The 18,958-nt window shown below is 41.6% G+C and overlaps 1 protein-coding gene across 2 annotated transcripts in view; it reads right to left on the bottom strand.

Annotated features, from left to right (window-relative positions):
* The window catches only part of PTPRB (protein tyrosine phosphatase receptor type B), a 106,767-nt gene that overhangs the window by 23,445 nt on the left and 64,364 nt on the right, over positions 1-18,958 (bottom strand). For both annotated transcript variants that reach the window (XM_028532097.2, XM_036018682.1), the window contains 6 exons: positions 18,167-18,448; positions 14,335-14,613; positions 13,648-13,797; positions 10,900-11,143; positions 3,450-3,556; positions 141-240 (listed from right to left, as the gene is read on the bottom strand). In XM_028532097.2, the coding sequence (XP_028387898.1) occupies positions 141-240; positions 3,450-3,556; positions 10,900-11,143; positions 13,648-13,797; positions 14,335-14,613; positions 18,167-18,448 (1,162 nt within the window). The remainder of the gene's footprint in view (positions 1-140; positions 241-3,449; positions 3,557-10,899; positions 11,144-13,647; positions 13,798-14,334; positions 14,614-18,166; positions 18,449-18,958) is intronic.

Here is an 18,958-nt window from a genome sequence, read left to right as displayed (position 1 = left end):
TGGGGTTAGGGTTTGATTTTTGTTTTTCTTGAGACACAAAGGTGATTTAACTGAGAGAAATTAAATTATTTTCCCTTCTCACTGTTCAGACTAAAGGGCATTTTCAGTTGCATCTTTAAAAGTTGTGGGTTTGTACTCACCTCACTTTCTGTCTGCAGATGAATAAGGCAACAACAGCCACCAGCATGCCAATTAAGAACAGACCAGCACTCACACCTTCAATAACTCCGAACAAAGGCTCTGCAATAACCCAGAGGGAAACAACAGACCCAGGTGGGCACATCAGGGCTAACACACCAGGGAGGGAGCTAGAAGCTCTGCTTCCCCGGGAACATAATTACGAAGAATTCGAATGATACCCACACTGAGGCATTTATTATCTACAGTACAGGAGTGCACAGCTGAAAAGATGAAATGCTGGCCACTACCCTGTGATGGGCAGGTTGGCCATTATATGTTTGAAGTTAATGGTGTTCAGCTTTTAAAGGAATTTTGGACTTGTTTGTGCTTCTATGTAAAGCTTGGGACCCTTGAATAAATGCTAGCAATTTGTGACCAAAATAAAAATGCTATTTCATTTGCATAAAACAAGATAGAGCATCTGGGACTTTAGCAAATCCAGTGAATTGCTGAGAGTTATTTTAACAAAATTTTATTTTTGTTTTCTGATATAACACTGCCACTGGGAGTTTATAAACAGGTAAGAGTAGCCCATTTTTTAAAATAGTTTTATTGAAATATAATTCACATACACCAGTTTAATTCACCAGTTTAAACTGCATAATTCAATAATTTTTAGTGTGGTCACAGAGTTTTGCAAACATCACCATAATTGTATAACATTTTTGTCATCCCTTCCAAAGCAACCCCTGCCCTTGGCTGTCATTCTTTATTCTCTCCTCCTTCTAGCCCTTGGCAACTCTAATCTTCCTGTCTTCATAGATCCACCTATTCTGGCCATTTCACTTAAACCAAATCATAAATATGTGCTCTTCTGTGATTGGCTTCTTTCACTTGGCATCATGTTCTCAAGGTGCAGCCACACTGTAGCATTGATCAGTATTTCATTCTTTTTTATGGCTCGATAATATTCCATTTTATGGACATAACATTTTTTTAATCCAATCATCTATTAATGGATATTTGAGTTATTTCTATTTTTTGGTTATTATGAATTATGCTGCTATGAACATAAGATTACAAGTTTTTGTGTAGGTGTAAGCGTCCATTTCTCTTGGGTATATACTTAGGAGCGGAATTGCTGGGTTAGATGGTAACTCTAGGTTTCACATTTCGAGAAATTGGAAAACTGTTTTCCAAAGCAGCTATACCATTTTTCATTCTCACAAGCAATGTATGCAGTTTCCAGTTTCTTTTTAAAAATATTTTATTTATTTACTTTTAGAGAGAGGGGAAAGGAGGGAGGAAGAAGGGGAGAGAAACATCAAGGTATGGTTGCCTCTCATGAATCCCCAAATGGGGACCTGGCCCACAACCCAGGCCTGTGCCCTGACTGGGAATCAAACCAGCGGCCTTTTGGTCCCGCAGGCTGGCACTCAATGCACTGAGCTACACCAGCCAGGGCTCCAGTTTCTTTTTGCCCTTGCTAACACTCATTGTTGTCTTTTGGATTATATCAATAGTTATTCTACTGGGTGTGAAGTAGTGTCTTATTGTGGTTTTAATTTGCATTTCCCTAATGAATAATGATGTTAAGTGTCTTTTCATGTGCTTATTGGATATTTGTATATTTTCTTTCTTCCTTGGAGAAACGTCAATTCACATTTTTAATTATTTGTCTTTTTACTATTGAGCTAAAGTTAAGAGTTCTTTACATATTCTGGATACTGGAACCTTATCAGATACATGATTGGCGAATAGTCTCTTCTATTCTGTGGGTTATCTTTCCACTTTCTGCACTGACTCCTCTGAAGGACAGATGGAGGTTTTAAATTTTTATTTAGTCCCATTTATCTGTATTTTTCCTTTTACTGCTAGTATTTTGGTGTCATATCAAGGTAACCATTTCCTAACTGAATGTCACAAAGATGTACTCCTGCGTTTTCTTTTAAAAGTTTTATTGTTTTAGCGTGTACATTTCGGGCTGTGGATTAGCCTACTTTTGAAGTTTAATTTTAAGCCCTTGGATTTGTTTGTTCAATGTTGCTTTTCAAGACTCATCAAATCAGCACAATCATCTTTCTTTTAATTGTTGTCAATATTCTTTTTTTGAATATTTGTTTAGTATCTTTCTTTACTGGATCATATGGAATTTTTGTTGTATAACAATATTTGAAAGAGGAAGGAATTGTTTACAAATCCTCCACTTAACGTTAAATTATAAGTAAACATGCCGAAGTCATCTTAACTGTGTTCTGATCTGTTTTTGATTTGAAAAGTGGGAGAGTATCCTTATATTTGGCACAAATAGATGGGAGTGTTTGGGGGCTGAGTCAGTCCTGTCATACAGCGGGACAGGCTGAGCTCTGAAGAACTTCCTGAGGCCAAGCACCGTGAAACTCCGGCTTCAGGGGAGGTCTGGGACAGGGGAAGTAACAAGCGAAAATGCACTGAAACATGCTGCTGTTCTCAGCCTATGGGAATATTCCAAGGCAGTGCAGTGCAGAGGTTAAGGATTCAGGAAGAAAGTGCCAGAATACCAGCTCCCCTGTCTTTCTCAGCTCTACTTGGCTTTATTCAGCATGGCCCCTGGAAGTCTCCCTGGTAAGCGGATATCTGCACAGAAATCTGAGTACTTAAACCTTTGCTGCTTCAGGTCCTCACCTTTAATGTGGGGGGAATAGTATCTACCTGAAAAGATTGTAATTAGGACTGAATAAGTTAGTCTATGTGCAATGCTTAAAACCATCTCCACAGAGAGGGTGACCAGTCCATATTAGCTGTTGTTATTACTCAGGTTTTCCCTCTGACACACAAGAGAAGTCCCTTTAATAAATTTATGTAAAGCCTTTTAAGTTAACATTTTGATAATGTACAATATATAATAAGCAAAAGGAAAAAGGTCACCTATAATCCCACTATTTTGAGATATTTGTTAATATGTTGGTATTTTTTCTTCTAGTTTTTCTTATGCATTTCTATGTCTATGCTTGTATACTTTCAAAAGCCTTTTTGCATCTATTTATATTTTGACCTGTACAAGCTCTTTATTTGAATATTTTTCACCCACTATTAAAAAATTCATCTTTAAAAAAATCTGGTAACTTCTACCTTTTTCTAGATTAACCTCCCTTCAGTCCATTCTCCTGCAGAAGTCATGTGATTCCTCCAGTTCACACAAATCCATAATCACATAAAGATTAAGTTCCAAGTAAAAATAGGCGTTGCCCCCCACCATCTGCCAAGTTAACTGATCCCCACACCAGAGGTCTCTGTACGTGACTTGGCAGTTGGCAGAATATGTGGGTAGATGGAAAGGTTAGCCTTACCTGACTCAGTGGTGATAGGCAAGGAGAAAAATGTGTCTGAATAGAGTGGCTTTGTGAATTCCTTTTGGTTCTCATCAAACAACTGTGTAAAAGCTCGAATACTGATTCTGAAAAGAAAATGGATTTATGTAAGTACACATTAGTGGCTGACCACAGCAGGGCTGATGGAAGAATGTGCTCAAGAGGAAATGGGGTGGGTACCTGCCAATATGTATGTAAAGCAGAATATGAATTATGGAATCAGACAGACCTGGGTCCCTCCCCTCCCTCCCTCCTTCCCTCCCTCCCTTCCTCCCTTCCATCAAATATTTATGGAGGCCCTACTGTGTGCCAGTCCCTGTTCCAGGAGCTGGAGATACTACGAGAACAAAAATACAAGTCCCTACCATCCCAGTACTTACATTTTTATGAAAGAAGTCAGATAATAAATACACAAATATGCTATACCAAGTGGTGATACAGACCATGGAAAGGAAAAAAAAAACAGTAAGGAAGATGGAAAGCAATGGGCATAGGGCATGTGGGACTGCTTTATTCAGCATGGTCAACAAAGGTCTCCTTGATAAAAAGATATATGCACAGCAATCTGGGGAAGGGGAGGGAGGGAGCCATGGCTGCATTCCAGACAGGTGCAAGGCTCTGAGGCAGGAACGTGCTTTCCTCCAAGGAGGCCAGCATGGATGAAGCACAGTATATGAATGAGGGAGTATTAGTGGGTGAGAGCAGAGGTCTGGATGGGGCCAGACCATGGAAGACCCCAAAGGCCTTGGTGAGGATTTTGGCTTTTGTTCTGAGAGACATGGAAAGCCAGTAGATAGAGGGTATTATTGAGATCACTCTGCCTCCTGCAGCTTGTAGACCAGACAGAAGGGCAATGGTAGAAGAGAACCTTGTCGGTAGGGGATTGCAGTAGTCCAGGTGGGAGATGCTGGCTTGGATCAGAACACAGTCAAATTGGCAGTGAGAAGTATTGGCTATTTCAATGGAAGAGCTGAAAGATTTGCTGATGGATGTGCAGTATGAAAGGATGGAATCAAAGACGACTCCACATGCTCTGGCTGAGAACCAGCTAGAAGAATGCAAGTGCCATTTACTAACATCAAGGAAGACCATGGAGGAGAACATGAGGGGTTTGGGAAGATAGAGTTCATTTGTGGGGGTGGTAATTCCAGTGTGCCTGTTAGGGCAGCTGAATGGGTTAAATATCAATATATCAGTATTATTAGTATTATTGCTATTGTTGCTGTTTTTAAAAGATAATTACATATATGAATAAAATTTTACATTAAACATTATATTACAAATAAAACTACATATCTCATCTTTTTGACACTTGTTATTTTCTAAGAACCTTGTATCTAACAATATTTTAATTTCATTGTCATTGTTATAACATTTATTTAATGCCTTCTTTATACCTAATTGCTGAAGTTACAAAAAGATGCATACATGGTCACTACTCTTGAAAACTGACCCTAAATGCAATAAGCAAGCAAGATGCAGCTCCAAAAACACAGAATTATAGCCTCAGCCTGGATGAAAAGCCTATCGTACCCATCACTGGCCCTAAAGCTCATGCTTTCTGGGGGAGTCAGGTCCAGTCTGGAGGGCTGCACTCAAGTTCTGAGGATGTGTTTTAGGAAACATTAGAGATCATTCGAGGTGACTGACCAGCACGATGACAGAGAAGACTTAGTGGAACACGTTAGTTGACTTCGGATCTACAGGAGACTGCCAGGCAGAAGAGGACACAGGTGTAATATTCCCCTCCTTGAAGATAGAGCTAAGCTCGGCAGGCTGAAGCCATAGAGGTGGATGGAGTTGAGGAACACAACGTCACTCTCTAACATCTAGACTGGGAGCCGTGAAGGTGGTGGAAGGCTTTAACTTACTGAAGGGCTTTAAGCAGAGGCAGGAGGAAAGTGAGCTCTCAGGGCGGCTGCAGTGGAGGACTGCCGCGGTAAGCTAAGGATTGGCTGGGGCCACCTCTTGAGTTCTGTCTACCTCGAGACTCTCAGACTCTAGGTTTACTGATAGAGGATCAGGTTTGGTTTACAAGGGAAAGCTTTTTCTATGATCAATTAAAACCCTTTGAAAGTGAATGAAAGACTCCTTTTTCCTTTCTTAAAAAAGCCTGGATTTGTTGAACCCCAAAGTATCTGGGCATGCCCTGTTATAATGCTGAAGTAGTAACAGGCCAGGAAGAATGGTTCTGACCCTCCATCCTCTCCTTGTATCTCATGCCTGGGTCTTTGTGTGATCTTATAATATGAACCAGATGATATAGATCAACCACATCACCTATGATTTCTGTCTCTAAAAGATACCTTCAAGTCAAAAGTTGTACTTCTAGAAATAACAGACTGCTGATGGCAGTATGATGAGGTACCCCTAGAGCGTAACTCACAGTCAACATGTGTTAAGTGGGAAGGTGAGGAGTTGGTGTGTTACTAATGTACTGTACCTTTGGAAATTTAAAGGAGTCTATTTGATGATAAGCGTTTTTCAATATTTGTACAGTAATTTATAAGTGTAGAAGAACTTTTACAAATATACTTCTATTTGATCATCCCCAACCTCTCCAATATAAGGAACCTTACTGTATTACTGTAGAAGTTTGGAACGTGAAGCTTAGAGAGAGTCCATGTGTCATTCAGGATCACAGAAAAATCTGGTGCAAGGAAACCAAACTCCATATTTTTAAACTCCAATCTCTGGTCCAATCTCTTTCTCTTATTTCCTCCTGGCTTAATTTTGTGTTTTCAGGAATGACTTCCATGGGAGGGATGGTTAAAAAGGCCTGTGCCAGGAAGCAGAGGGCCTACCTCTTATTCTGCCACTGAACAGTTGAATTGTCCTTAAAGGCATAAAAATGCCTCAGTTTCCTCATTTGTAAAATAAAAGCCTTGGATATAACAACATTGATATGTTCCAACATTGATATGTTCTGTTCTGAAATTCTAGGATCCACAGGTACAAGTGCAAAGTATGAAGTGGATCCAGATGAATAAGGACATTTAGGAACCAAAGAAAAAGATAATGACCTAGAATAGGTTCAGCGTAAAATTAGTGGGTCATCAGGAACTCCGCCCTTAAAATTCTTCCTGGACCAGCACTTAGCAATCATCCAGAACCCTATCTCATCCTGTCCTCTGGTCTTGCCTTTCCCGCTGCCTCTTTTCAAGCCTGCCCCAGCCCTAGTTGAAACTGGACTATTTGCTCTTCTCTAAACAGTTTGTGTGTTTCTGTGTCTGCACCTTAAATCTCTGTCCCTATTTCCATATTTTTAAATCCTTCCCTCTTTTTTTAATGCCCAGCAAAAAAGACACCTCCTTCAAGAACCTTTTGAACCTTCACACTGTTTATTTACCTCCACCTCTCTTTTGTCCTTTAATATTTCTGCTCTCACTACATTATAAATTCCTTGAAGGCAGGAATTCCATCTTACAGATCTTTCTATCTCCTATAGCACCTGGCTCAGTGCCTTTCACAGAGAGGGCACATGTATTGACTATATTATCAGCACGATAAATTTAATGATATGAATAAGATTATTTTAATGAATAGATATCTGATAGTAATTATTTCAAGTGTAGCTGTGTCTGGAATCAGAAAATTCCATACCACAAAGTCAGAGATCATATGGTTCAGTTTCCTTCGTTTGAGGAAAACGAGGTCAAGGGAAGCTGACTACCTGAGTGTGGTCACATTGCTATTTTATTTAGAATAGAAAGTGATGAACAAGATCAGCACTTTCCTAACCTCCAGACTGCCTCAGCCGTCATGCTCTGCCTTTTCGCTTCCGGTGTGAAACAATACTAATTATACAACCGAATAATAGGAACCCAGTGATGAATGGGAACACATTACATTCACTGACCTAATAAACTTGCATATCAGGTAAACCTCGCATTTTCCAATTTCTTTTCAACCCTCGTTTTTCTTTTTCCGTGTTCCCTCCTCTGGAAAAAAGATGCCTGACAGCACTGAGGATCACCGTGGTGACTATTGTCTTGAGACAGGCAGAGCGCTGACTTCCCTGAGCTAGGGCTCAACAGCCACCGCATGGGAGGCCACTGAGTATGAGGTTCTCGCATGTGCTCTGAAAGGCTCTGTCTCCTCTCATTAAGCGCTGTATGCCTGGCATGCTTCTCACAAATGTATATTGTAGAAATAGAGGAAAGCTGTGTTCTAGGAAACAAACATGTATGGCATGAGTTCATTATGCTATAACAAGAATGTGTAACTTTTCATAGAGTACTTGGCTCATACACATGCTTTGTGCCTGGTACTTGCCATATTGTTTTATAACCAATATCATACCTGTCTCCTCTGTTAGACTGTGAGCTCTCTCAGTGTAGCAAAGAGGGTAGGTGATTAAACAAAGGGTTAAAAGTCACTGGTAAATGGAGGATGAGAAGAATGCAGGGACTGGGTTCTGCAGAAATATAGCTGAGGGTCCAGCTGCTCAGCTGTGTATTGACAAGGGTGGCATGGGGCTAGTTCAGAGTTGAGCTGGCTTTTGAACTGTCTGAAAGAACTCACTAGCCAGACAAGGGAGTGGCAGGCATCGCAAACAGGGTGAAAAGAATATGCAAAGGTGCTAGGAACTGCCCTGCCTGCTTTCAGAAACTGTAATCCCTCGTGGGTAAGGCTAAGTAGAAAGACCTTGAGACCATAAGCCACTAAGGAGACAAAGCTTATCTTCCTTGTAGGGGCACCACCTCTGCCCCTTTTCTCTTCACCCTGCTTGACCCTGGGCGGATGACTGGTTAGCCAACGATGGGTAAGATTCCTCAAGGGAGGGACAACCTAAGGCAGGCATGGTCACGAAGGGGCCCTCAGGGAAGGACTTGGGAGGCTACAGAAAAGGGGATGATGGACCCTCACCGCTCAGTTTTGACATAGTCTGAGTCCTCATTCTGTCTGCAAGAAGTCTCCTAATCTCTTGGCTGACTTACTTCCCCTGCCTGACTTTAGCCTGAAACAACACCTTAAGCCTGAAACAATGCCAGAGGTGAGTGAGGCCCTGTGCTGGAAAGGGCAGGTTCCCTGGGGGCAATCAGGCCTAAGAAAGAATGCATAAAATCCTATGAAACCTACTTTACTAATACCCTCAATTTAAATGATAAGGGTCCAAGCATGAAGTGAGTTTGTTCCCAAAGGTTTTATGGACCTTTAACTATCTGACCCTGACTAAGAATAAGCCCTCAGAGTTCTTCGAATGTAATCTGTTGTTTAATCATTTCTGCCTGACAATGATTGATGAGCTTTGCATATACACCCCATATTCCTATGCAAATTAAACCCAATAAAAGCCTGGTGAGGCAAAGGTTGGGGCACACTCCTCTTGAGAGGGTGGCTGTGCTGTCCCTTTTCCTCCACAGGACTTCGGTGGTCCGTGTGAATTTGTCTCACCTCATCCACAATGCCAAGCACACTGTGGGCCAGTGTCTGCATCACAAAGACTCAGAAATAAAAGATACCATGTCATATTCAAGGGAACCCTGAGGAGTGAGGAGTAGCAACAGGGCAAGGTGTACTTGGGCAAGTGGTGGGAGACAAAGCTGGTGAGGAAGGTTGGGGGAGAAGGCAAGGGCTTTGTGTGTCCTGCTCTGGAATTTTCACTTGCTCCTAGAAGTGAATGGGAATCACTGGAAGACCTTGATCTAGAAGGGGCATGACGAGATTTGATCTATTGCCCAGGAAAACTCTAATGCTTTACAGATGAGAAAAATGAGGATTAGAGAACTGAAATGCTGTTTATAAGGCTAATGCTCCCAAAATGGCACTGCTGGAACTCAAATGGAGGGGTTCTTGCTAGGACCTCAGCAGCTGCTGTGGACAGAAAGAAATGTGCTGGGAGCCTGGCAAGTTCTGGTCTGGATATGAACTATCTATAGTTTCTAATTCCCTCTCTCTCAAATGTAGTGATGAATTACCTTCTCTCCCCTCTCAAAAAGCAAGCAAGCAAGTGAGCCAACAAACAAAAACAGCCTCAACTTTTGAACTCACAAAGAGAAAATAGCCCTTGGGAGACTTTTGCTCGAGTTTCCTTGATCCCAAGTGACTGTGGAGTGGAGGCATCTCTTGATTCACCGAGTGATTCCAGCACTCAGTTCTCCATTATATTTCTCTTTTTCTCTGCCTGAGATCTCGCCTCCTTCAGGTAAATAATGGTCTCTTCTTGAAGTAAACATCACTAGTAAGTTTGTAAATAATGGTCTCTTCTTGAAGTAAACATCACTAGTAAGTTTGTATATTTTTTAAAATGCACACTCATTTTTATTTTTTTATTTTTAAAAGATTTTATTTATTTTTTAGAGACAGGGGAAGGGAGGGAGAAAGAGGAGAGAAACATCAATGTGTGGTTGCCTTTCATGAGTCCCCCCAGTGGGGACCTGACCCGAAACCCAGGCATGTGCCCTGACCAGAAATTGAACAGACGACCCTCTGGTTTGCAGGCCGGCACTCAGTCCACTGAGACACATCAGCCAGGGCTAAGTTTGTATATGTTTACCCTGGAGGTGCAAACCTTGGATGGGGTGGCAATATCATTTTTGTGGTGCATCCTGGGGAAGAGGTAACTAACTATACATTGGCCTCCCTTTATTGAAGTGAGGGAGGAGCTAAGGGGGCTCTCAAGTGTGATGTCAGGTCACTGTCTCCTTTTGGAGTTGACTCAGGGAGTCAATAAACTTGGGCAGTGACCACCAAGAATACACACTGGCCCACAGAGAACCTGATTGGCTGCCATATTGGCCAGATAGCAGCTCTGGGAACATACAACAGAGAAAGTACATCCTTAGCAGAAGCACCAATCTTGAATGCCTACATCTTTACATGCAAGATATAAAGCCTGCTGTATAGGGGCCTGCTGTATAAGGGCCTGCTGGCTATAGTAGGGCTCCCTGGGATCAAACCAAACAGCTGCTCCTTTCCATCCGCCCTTAGAGTGGGGAAGGGATGTCCCTGTTCACTTAGGGGCCTTGCCCTCCAAGAGTTCTGTCTGGACCAAAGAGTACGTTCGTCATTTTATATTTTAGAAGATAAATAACACTGTGTAATTTGAGTCCTTATTAAAAGTAGAAGATAAAATCTCATACTTGGGACTCCCTGACTCAGTTTTTCTACTTAAGCATTTTAATAATCATGGACCTGGGAATTGATTTGACTTGTGTGAAAGAAGTTTTAGGAGAAAAGAACAATAGAGCCTCACTTCTTCACATCATGAATTAGAGCTTTTGCACAGTGCTCAAGGTCCTTTTTACACATTACCTGTGAATGGAGGCAGGAACACAACTTTTATAAATTACCCAGTAAAACATAGGGCACTCTTGTAATGTGGGTGATTAGTCTACGGGAGCACACGTGCATCAGATGCCCAGACAGCTGAGTGCCTAGTAATGTGGCATGTCCCTTGCAGTAAAAGGATGGCAACATATCTAACCTGTAGGCAGTACGCGGCTTCAGTGGTCCGTCACAGAATTTTTGCTGATCGGGATCGCATTTTCCACCCAGGCTCTCCATCTCTGCTCCAAGCTTAATGTTAAAACTCCTGGAGTTGCTGTCAGGACTCTCAGCACATTTGCTGGCAAAATAGTTGGTCTGATACACTCGAATGGAGGCATTGTGCCTGTATTCCAGGTAGGAGGGCAGAGGGTGCTGCTGTTCTGGCTTCAGCTCATCACTGCCTAGAGGGAGAAAACCCACAGTGAGACTGACTTTCTTGTGACTTTAGGTTTCCCTTTTCTTTTCTTTTCTTTTCCTTTCTTTTCTTTTCTTTTCTTTCCTTTCCTTTCCTTTTCTTTTCTTTTTTCTCTCTCTCTCTTTCTTTTTCTTTTTTTTTTCCTCCCTCCCTCCCTTCCTCCCTTCCTTCCTTCCTTCCTTCCTTCCTTCCTTCCTTCTGTTTCTCTCTTTCCATATTTTATATATTTTCTCTCTTTCTTTCAAGATTTTATTTATTTTTTTAGAGAGATGGGAAGAGAGGGAGAAAGAGAAGGAGACAAACACCCATATGTGAGAGAAACATCAATTGGTTGCCTCTCACAGGCCTGCAGCCCAGGACCTGAAACCTAGGCCTGTGCCCTGACTGGGAATTGAACCAGTGACTTCTTGGTTTGCAGGCCAGCACTCAACCCATTGAGCCACACCAGCCAGGGATCTACCTAGGTTTCTAAAGTTGACTCCTCACTATCTCTGGACATTCCCAGAGTGCAGAATTTGTGGCCTTGAAGGGTGCTGTGAATAAAATTCACAATAAAATTAATTTTAATTCACTTTTCTAAAATAAATGAAAAATAAATAAAGTGCATATAAACAAAATTATACACAGATATACATATATACCATCATTTTTCTTGGAAATGAAGTATGTGTGTGAGAGGGTATCACAACTCCAGAAAGTGAAACACTTACTGTGAGTCAACCCACTCAATGAGCTCTCTACCTTGCCAATAATCATTGCAGCTAAGCTAATAAGGAAATCCCTATGACCTGGGAAATAGGGAAAAGATAAGAGAAATCAAGTCCAAGGCCAGAGCAGTCGCCCCACCAGCACGTTCCACGCGCCACGCCCAGTGTGATTACTGCTCCGGTACAGGACTGTTATCTTGAGTACAGTGTAATCCTGGCTTGAATTTGGCCCCTCTTGCAGAACACTTCCCAGAACTCTTCCCCTGTCCACCCAGACTGCTGTGTGTTTTGGCACTGCAAAGCAGTTTTGATAGAGGCTGGAGGAAAGCATAATTAGGAAGATAAATATTATGGAGGTTGAATACCATTTACAGTGAACTTCGTGAAGTGGAATGGTAGGGGTTCATCCCATCCTGGATTCCTGTTTAACAATATTTGCTCAAAATGAGTGGACCTTGGAAATGTTACTTTGTTGGCAGTAGCTGAAAAGGAATGTAGCCTTCAGGATGAGCACGTTTGCTCTAAATGCCATTTATAGGAGATGCACTGTCATCTCAGATCACCGGGGAGCACAGCCCATCTTCACGGACATCAATAATTGAAACCCACTTTGTTTTCTGGGGTATGACTTCTTTTTGGTCACTGCCTTACATCCATGTAGTAAAACATTTTCTTCATTGTAGCCTGCTTAAATCTTAAATCTCTCCACAGTTCAATTTATCTCCAGTGATGAGGTGTGAAGAAATCTGGGATGCACCACTGACCCTTGAAATTATTTAATTAATTATGCATGCCCAGCTTTAGTATGGCTATATAAGATGTAAGAGCACATAGTCTGTTATATACCTAGTGAGACTAAAATACTCTCTAGCTCCAATACTTGGCCAGGTTTAAAGTTTCCCTTTGCCCACAAATGGGTTAAAATAGTCAAGGATGTGTAAGAAGCTCATGTGCAGCACCTTCAACAATTTTGAAAAATATAAGACATGCAAAATATATCAATGGCATTCTAGACACAAACATTTCCTTTGAGAAATAACAGTGGCAAATGCACTTATGGACATGTGTGCACCAAGATACAACACTGCTGTATTTTGACAAATGTTACTGTATGTAATAATCTCTAAAGATCATACTCAGTGTTTGTGTGGAGTGTTGTTAATAACCTAGTATTTGCCTGATCCATAGGAATTAAGAAGACACTGAATAACTTGAGAATGAAATAACTAGAAAATAAAACATACTATTGAAAATGCAGTAGAGAACGGAGGAATGCTTTTTACGATAATTTTTTTCCTCCCTTAAGCTTTTGAATATTTTTGTGAATTGGTGGGTGGTTTGGGAGCGTGTGATTGGTTGAGTTGTTTCAGACAGGGACGGGGGAAGACAGCTGAAGCATATTGCTGCTTATTGGAAGACCCGAAGAGTGGTGGACCGGACTGAATGAGCAGAGAAGGAGATTGAATGAGTCAGTATTCCCAACAGTGCCTGACACATAGTATGGGCTCAATAAGTGATGATTATTGCTATTACTGTTGTGGTTGCTATTAATTATTGTTATTCACCCATTTCATAATTATACCTGGCAGATAATAGGCTTTATTGCTGAAAGAGCCTTTGAGCAGTTTTCTGTTATATCTCCCTGCATCTGGGAGAGAGAGAGAGAATGATAGAAAAATTGCTTTTTTTTTTTTTTTGCATTTAAGAACTGTCGCAGAAGGATGCCCCACAGTGACCTTTGAGAAAGAAACCCTGGGTCTTACAGTGGAGTGAATTCACTTACCATCGGCCTCTCGCACGACCACTGTGAAGTATTTTACAGCACCATTGGTGTCACTGAACCAGCTGCAGTTGAAAGTAAAGTTGATGGAAGATTTGCTAATTATCACGTCCTTTATATTCACACGGATATGTGGAGGAGGGGGAGGCGGGCCTGGGGAAATAACCAAGAAGGGTCACAGCTCTGCTTTTACATTCAAACAATCAGCAAAATGAAGAGCTCCACTCACTCACGTTCATATTCTCTCTCTCTTTCTCTCCCTCTCTGTCCCCTCACCTCTCCCTCTCATTCTGTGTGTGTGTGATCAAGAAGCCATCCTCCTCTCCTGAAGAGAAGCAGGGCAAGGAAGTGACCTGCCAGTTATACCTAATGAGAGAGGTGGCTCCTCAGCAGGATTTCCTGGACTTGTAGCATCAAATTGATTAAAAGCTCCATTATGGCTCCAACTGTATCAAGCAAAGTGATGTATTTAAATACTAACTCATTTAGGTATTTTAGGATCTTTTAACTTGTTTGCTGCTCGGGTACCTTATACAGAGAAATGTTTCCATTTCCCAGAGTGTTTCAGGTCCTCTTCTCTAAGTGACACAAGACATGATAACGCAGAAATGAACAGTATACAAGCGGGTAGCAGTGAGAGACACGACCAAGGAAGGCGCACACCAGGAGTACGCTGCCCGGGACACTTACGGTCTATCATTGTGATAGTGCTGTCTTCCACCACTTCACTGGTCATGCCAGCTGACTGCACCTTGATGGACACCAGGTATCTCTTATGGGGCACCAGCATCATAATATTGAGCAGAGATTTTTCCTTCTCTAGCTTCCTGGAAAACTCAACTTCTTGAGTGTCCATTTTCCGGCATTCAATGCTATACCCATCAAAGTCGGAATCAGGAGGGATCCAAGAACAGGCAATGGCCGTGGAGTTCTGAGGCCGGCAATGAAGGTTTTGTATCTTGTCTGGCTCTAAAGGAAAGAGAGGAAGGGGCACTTTTAACAACTCTGTGAGACACTGTTTTTCAGCTCCTTTGAGTACAACTGGTTCAGAGATCTAAATAAATAATTCCCAAACTTAATTTGGCTTGTTTTCTGAGGAAAAAATTCTCATAGATCTCCAAGGTAATATGTCTGCCTGCCTGCCTGCCGGATTCTATTTTGAGAAATATTAAAAGTCAAAATGCTGTCCCTTTAGAAAATCACCAGGTGCCAACGTGACTGGAAACATGAATGTGTACCTGGGCACTGAAATCGAGTGGCGGAAGTCAGACGGAAGGTAAGGCAGAGGAACTAGAAGTCGAGAGTGCAGCTCAGCCTGCCTGAACCCTAATTCTGTTCAGCAGCTACGCACTCTTGGGCAAGTTACTTAACATATCTGCGCCCCTTGCGTGAAGTGGGGGAATTCAGATAACCAATCATCATATGGTTACTGTGATGATTCGACGAGTCGAAACTTGCACGGCCACCTTAGAACAGTGGCTGGTGTAGTGATTGCTCAATAAATGCTAGCTTTTAAAATGAGAAAATTAAGAAATGCCACTGCTGACTTGTTACCCTTTGGTCCCTGGCTTCTGCCCCCACCCCCCCTTCCATTTTTTTTGCCTGCTCCCCCCTGCCCACACTCCATGGCACCGAAACTGCTGTGGCTCCCCACGTAGACCACACTGGTCTACGCCCCCTTCTTATGGTCACTCAGCTGCTCCTGTCTGACAGACTGCCTGACCCAGGAAGGACTCAGTGAATGGTAGCTGATCTTATTGGTTGTGAATGATAAAACAATGAGTAAATGATTCAGTCTGAAAGAAAAGCCCTTAAGGTTCATGTACTGGTTAATGAGAAACTCTGTGGGCTGCCCCAACCAGCCACATGCCTACCATTTATAATTATTTATATATCTATAGAGCTAAATTATACAATTTAAATAAGCAATTTTTTTTGAATTTTAATTTTAGCACCTGAACCGTTTAAAAAAGAAAAGTTCTGCCCTGGCCAGGAGGGTCGGTTGGTTAGAGCATTGTCCCAATACACTGAAGTTGCGGGTTGAGTCCCTAATCAGGGCACATACAAGAATCAACCAATGAATGCATCAGTGAGCAGAACACAAATCAGTGTTTCTCTCACTCTCTCTCTCTAAAACAAAAAAAATCAATCAAGAAATAAAACGTTCTCAGTTCCCCAATATGTAAAATCAAAGTTATTCTGGTCTGTGTTATAAATGTGCATTGAGGTCAGGGGTGCTGGGGTGATCTCCCTAAGACCTGCCTTGCTTTTCCCCAGGAATTTCCAAGGAGCTTTCAGACTCTGCAATAGAACTTGAAGGCTAGCTCTAGACCACCTTATTTCATTCCAGGAGTCAAAGGCTTCATAAAGATTAAATGGTAAAAGCCCAACCCATTGTTCTATTGACCACAGCACAGAACACAGCAACAATCCTCAGATGACAATAATCGATGGTGTCAATCCATCAGAAGGGCTCACAAAAGAACTGGCATTTGAGACGAGCAGTAATCATGTCTTTTCAAACATTAACTGCTTGTTAAACTTTTAAACTCCTTTCCAACCAAGTCAGAGATGAGACCCAATACACCTTCCCTTTCAGCCTTGGAGAAAGTCTTTTAAGACATCCCGTCTAATTCCTAATTCTGATGATCCATACAAAAAATAATACGGCAACTTGCTTCCACCTCTTCTCTTAGTTCCTTCTCTCTCCTTCTTTTCACCTCTAAATCCCACCTGCCTTCCAAGACTCAGGTCCCATCCCCATTCACTAAGAATTGATTCCAACTATGTGCAAGGTGCTCCCCTAGGGACTGTGAACACTAGAGAGGTGAATACATTAGCCTTAACCTCTGGAAAGAGAAAAGACTCCAAAACAGCCATAGTATACAGTGGAAAGGAGAATCTACCAGATGAAATGGGGAAAAAAGATGCTGTGTGGTGTGACAGGCACATTTGTGCTGTTGGAGCAAGTGGTGAGGAGGGCTTAACAAAGGCTTTCTGGCAAAGGTGACACCTTGCCCAGATATTGGGAAAAGCCTTTTAGGTAGAGAAAACCAAGGGTGGGGCTGGGAGGAATGGGAAGATGGATGATGTAGAACTCCAAGTGACTATTCGTCATGGCTGGAGCTTATTTGTGAGTAACTGGCTACTGGAATAATTTTACATGAAAATTACAAATTTCTATTTTGTTTAATCCTTTTATTTTGGGTTTTCTATTACCCACAGCCAAACCCAACCCTAACAAATGCAATCCTCAAAGTTCCACCAGTCGTTCTTCATACAGTTCAACACCACAACCTTCTGCATACTGGTTGCTCTTCTCTTGGGTGTGCCCCATTTGGTAAATGCCACTCTGAAACGCTAGTGTCCGGGACTGAACACAATCCTCCAGGTGTGTCTGACCAGCCCAGCCTCTAGTGAGCTCTTAAACCGCGCGCCTGTGATTCAATCACACATTCCACAATGAGCCACTGAAAACCCACCCTGAGCTTGCTATGAAACAAAAACTCTTAGTTCTTTTTCACATATTTATCTGGACACACACCTGTTTGATCCCCAACTGGTCTTTGGGTACAATATAGATCTCAAATTACAATTGTTATAGCGTTGATGTTTGTTGTTATTCAAAACAACTACTGGCATAAATTTCTAATTTTCAGGTAGGTGTTTTATCAACAGCCACTATCTGATCTGAGAAGCTACATTTACCAGGTATTACTGAAAAATAAATATTTGGATTGAGGTGTTTCTTTGAGGTTTGTTCATCAATTTCAGAATGCCTTTGAGAAGAAACTTATATATATTTCTTTGTTAAAATATTTTTCTGTTTAGGATTTATTACAATATGTCCTAACTGATCCCTCTGCTTCTAGCTTGCCCCTTTCAACCTGTTTTTCACACTGTACCCAAAATGACTTTCTAAAGTACAAATCTGATGATGATATTTTGGCCAAAAATCCTTCACTGGCTTCAGTTATTTGAGGATAAAGTTCAAAGTCGTCACCATCACTCACAAGACATTTTATAACTTGATTCTCCTAATCTGCACCTTCTGTCCTCTGGCCAACTACACTCCTTTCTGTCCCCTTCTCCTTCCTGGTCTTGGAATATTTTAGTCTCTCTATGTGGAATAGTTTCCACTTCTCCCAACTGTACCTGGTGAATCTACCCTTTCCTTAGGATTTGATTTGAATGTTTCTTCTTCCAGGAAGCTTCCTTTGCATTGGGTCAGATGCCACTACCGTGCCAAATGCTGCCTTCATCACACCCAAAATGTAACTTTTTTGTGATTGTACTTCCCACTTGATTGGGAGCTCGATGAAGGCAGAGATTATTTCTTTATTGTTCATTGTTGTTAGTATTGCATAAATGAACAAATCTATATAGACTTCTGTCTGAATTCAACCTAACCAATTACATGTTAAAATGTAGATTTAACCCAAACCCTATAGGAATTGGATGTTGTAACACACACTTTCTCCTTGCACTATCTAAGAACCAAGAGAAGCAAAACATGTCATACTTGTCCTCACGGATCCAGAGATTGGTCTGCTGTAGGTTTTCCAGGAGTCGCCACTGACAGTTTTGACACTGAATTGATAGGATCTCCCTGGACGAAGACCGTACACGATGCGTCCTTCTGATTTTCTGTTGCTGTAGGGGTTGAAGACCGTGATCGCATCTCTGGGTAACCACTGCACCTCAAAGTCATCGTAGTCTGTCCAGTCAGGTGGCCCCTTCCAGGTGATGGCCAAGGATGTGTTTGCAACATCAGCAAATGACATAAGACTAGGAGGGCTTGGGGCTATATGTAGGAGAAAGTGAAAAGTCAAGTAATCACTTCTGTGACATAACATATACAAATAAGATAGGTGAGCGACATCAGACATTAAATGTACTGAGGGAGTGATAATGTAATACAATCATAAAAGCTTACATTTATAGTGTTTAATATGTATAATACCCCATTTTCAAGTGTTTTATGTACATTTCCTTTAATTTTCATGACCACAGCTTCCTTACCAGGGTGCTGTGGAGCATGAGTGTGCCAAGATATTGATTCCATTATATTTTGAGATGTGAGGGCTAAAGCCCACAGAGTATGTCCATTTTCAGATGGCTTTGGTCATTGACCCCAGCATGGCACACAGATACATTAATGTTATATGTGTGTGCTCAAGAAAAAAAAATTTAGGAAGCACTGCTCTCAACCACACTATGATGATGTATGTAATTGTCCCCATTTTATCAACAAGAAAACTGAGGAACTGAGGCTTAGAGATACTCAATGACCTGCCCAATTTTACTGAAATAA

This window comes from Phyllostomus discolor, chromosome 2, assembly GCF_004126475.2.
Source record: "Phyllostomus discolor isolate MPI-MPIP mPhyDis1 chromosome 2, mPhyDis1.pri.v3, whole genome shotgun sequence".
Lineage (NCBI taxonomy): Eukaryota > Metazoa > Chordata > Mammalia > Chiroptera > Phyllostomidae > Phyllostomus > Phyllostomus discolor.
The sequence above is the reverse complement of the archived record's forward strand: the minus strand, read 5'-3'. Positions and strand labels throughout refer to the sequence as shown.